This window comes from Tupaia chinensis, unplaced genomic scaffold, assembly GCF_000334495.1.
Source record: "Tupaia chinensis unplaced genomic scaffold, TupChi_1.0 Scaffold000244_1, whole genome shotgun sequence".
Classification (NCBI taxonomy): Eukaryota; Metazoa; Chordata; class Mammalia; order Scandentia; family Tupaiidae; genus Tupaia; species Tupaia belangeri.
Window position 1 is genome coordinate 636,665 of NW_006159722.1, and position 2,279 is coordinate 638,943.

Genomic DNA, 2,279 nt, shown 5'->3' on the forward strand with positions numbered 1-2,279 from the left:
AGTCTTCGGCAGGACAGAAATTTGGTTGAAAGCTTGTTTTCTAATGGGCATATCAAAGTCCTGGTCTGTACAGCTACCTTAGCCTGGGGTGTCAATCTTCCTGCTCATGCTGTTATTATTAAGGTAAGAGCTTATCTTCCTTTGCACATGGATTTGTGTGTGTCTTAAAACAAATTTCTAGATTTATTTATTTAGAAAAATATTGTGACTTGGCTGTTTCATTGACTTTGAATGTTATTTATATAAGGTCAGAAGTATTTTCTCCAGTAAGAATCTAGTTTATATTGTAAAAATTTAACTCTATTACAGATGATGAAAGGATTAGTTAAAGTACACTTTTGAGATCTTGCCATATTTGTCTAATTTCAGTATTCAGCTCATCAGGATTATATTTGTGTGTGTTTATGTAAATTTTTATTAACTTTTCCTCATCTAGGGAACACAAATATATGCTGCAAAAAGGGGCTCCTTTGTCGACCTTGGAATTTTAGATGTCATGCAGATATTTGGTCGAGCCGGACGACCACAATTTGATAAATTTGGGGAAGGAATCATTATAACAACGCATGATAAGCTCAGTCATTACCTCACTTTGCTCACTCAACAAAATCCAATTGAGAGTCAGTTGCTGGAAAGCCTTGCTGATAACCTAAATGCAGAGGTAAGATCTAATGAGTAAAAGGATAGAATAAAATCATTACCTTTAAGAATGACAAAGTAGAACAGAACTTGAAATGGTTTGTTTTATAGTGTTTAGGAATACAGCAAATGCCTTCTAATCATGAGATAAAATCAATATATTGGCAGTATTGTAGATTAATTTAGAGCAATATAGAATACAGATCATAAATGATAAGACTTCATTGTTTAAAAAAGTGCTTTTGAACTACAAGTGTTTTTTACAGATCAGAAATCTTAACTAAAACTATGCAAACAAGGGAAACAGAAATAGCAATAATAACTAACATTTGTAGTATACTTTTATCAATTTTTAATGACACTTTTAAATAAAGTTTGTATAAGGTTTATAAAGCTCTTTTATCTTTATTTGGTCATTTGATTACCTTTGTTATCCAAAGCGCGATGGCTTAAATTCAGTAGCTATATGATAATTGTGTGAGCGTGAGATGTGTGTGTGTCTCTCTGTGTGAGCAGAGGATAGAAACCTAGGTAACATCCTGACTGGTCAACAAAATGACCATTCTTACATTTTAGTATAGGTGTCAAATATTCAAATAAGGTTTCACTGTTTTGGTAACATTTTTAATTACTGCTCTGGTATTCAAAACTTTCTTAGTATCCTTTCTAACCATTAAAGTTGACACAAATGAGTTTGAAAGTGGGTAATATATAAATGTTAATAAATGTATAAGTAAAATATTCACAGTCAAATATTACTCATTAAAAGCAAGTCCTTCATCAGGTACTTCTTAAACAGTTTATAGAAATTCCATGTACATTCTCTTCACATTTACAAGTCTTTTTAGAGCATGAACAATACACTTCCTGCTCAGTTCCCTCTGTGAAGAAGCATAGAGTCAAAAAAAAGACAAAGCATATAGTCAAAAAGAGTAGAGAAGGCATGCAGACACAGTGCAATAATACTGGAAAGAAAGTGTTAAGTTCACTAGAAGAATTCAGCAAAAAGAGAAGATACTGTTGGCCCCAGGCTGTAGGAAAGCTTTGTTCATTAAGATGTTAAAACTTGATGTAGATTTGGAAGGATAGATACATTTTGGAAGATATCATTGGAACTTAGGAGAAAAAGGCATGAAAAATGCTGATTTGTTGTTAGCAAAATTACAGGAAAATAGAAAGTCTCAAAAATCTATTTTGATTCTAAATGAACTGTTTTTATAGTTAAATTTCACTCATTGCCTGCTGTGATTTGTGGTTTAAATACAAATGATAGGTCTTGGATCTTGGGTCAACAGTATCTATCTACAGTGGAATAAAGTCTCTTTTTGTAAAATCACAGTAATATCCGTGGGCTAAGGACCTGCTAGTGCCAGAGACACCTCTGCGGGGTGGTTCACATATGTTCCTTCATGCTTTCAGTATTCCTCCTAAGGAGGTGTATTTCTCAGAGAGAGAATGTTACTGATCCAAGGTCACTCAACTATAATTTTTGAACCATTCATCCAGGTGCTTAATCTCAGGTCTGTTTAACTCTATACCTAGTCTTTTCATGATAGGTTTCATTTTCATTATTTTGTATGAAATGTAGTAAGTTAAACATGAGTATATTTCCCTCCATTAATACTTAACATTTGCCTTCT

The 2,279-nt window shown here is 33.0% G+C and overlaps 1 protein-coding gene across 1 annotated transcript in view; it reads left to right on the forward strand.

Moving 5' to 3' along the window:
• Positions 1 to 2,279, forward strand: part of ASCC3 (activating signal cointegrator 1 complex subunit 3) — a 402,674-nt gene that overhangs the window by 214,849 nt on the left and 185,546 nt on the right. Inside the window, 2 exon segments of the mRNA XM_006148783.2 lie at positions 3 to 123; positions 437 to 661. Of these exon segments, the coding sequence (XP_006148845.1) occupies positions 3 to 123; positions 437 to 661 (346 nt within the window).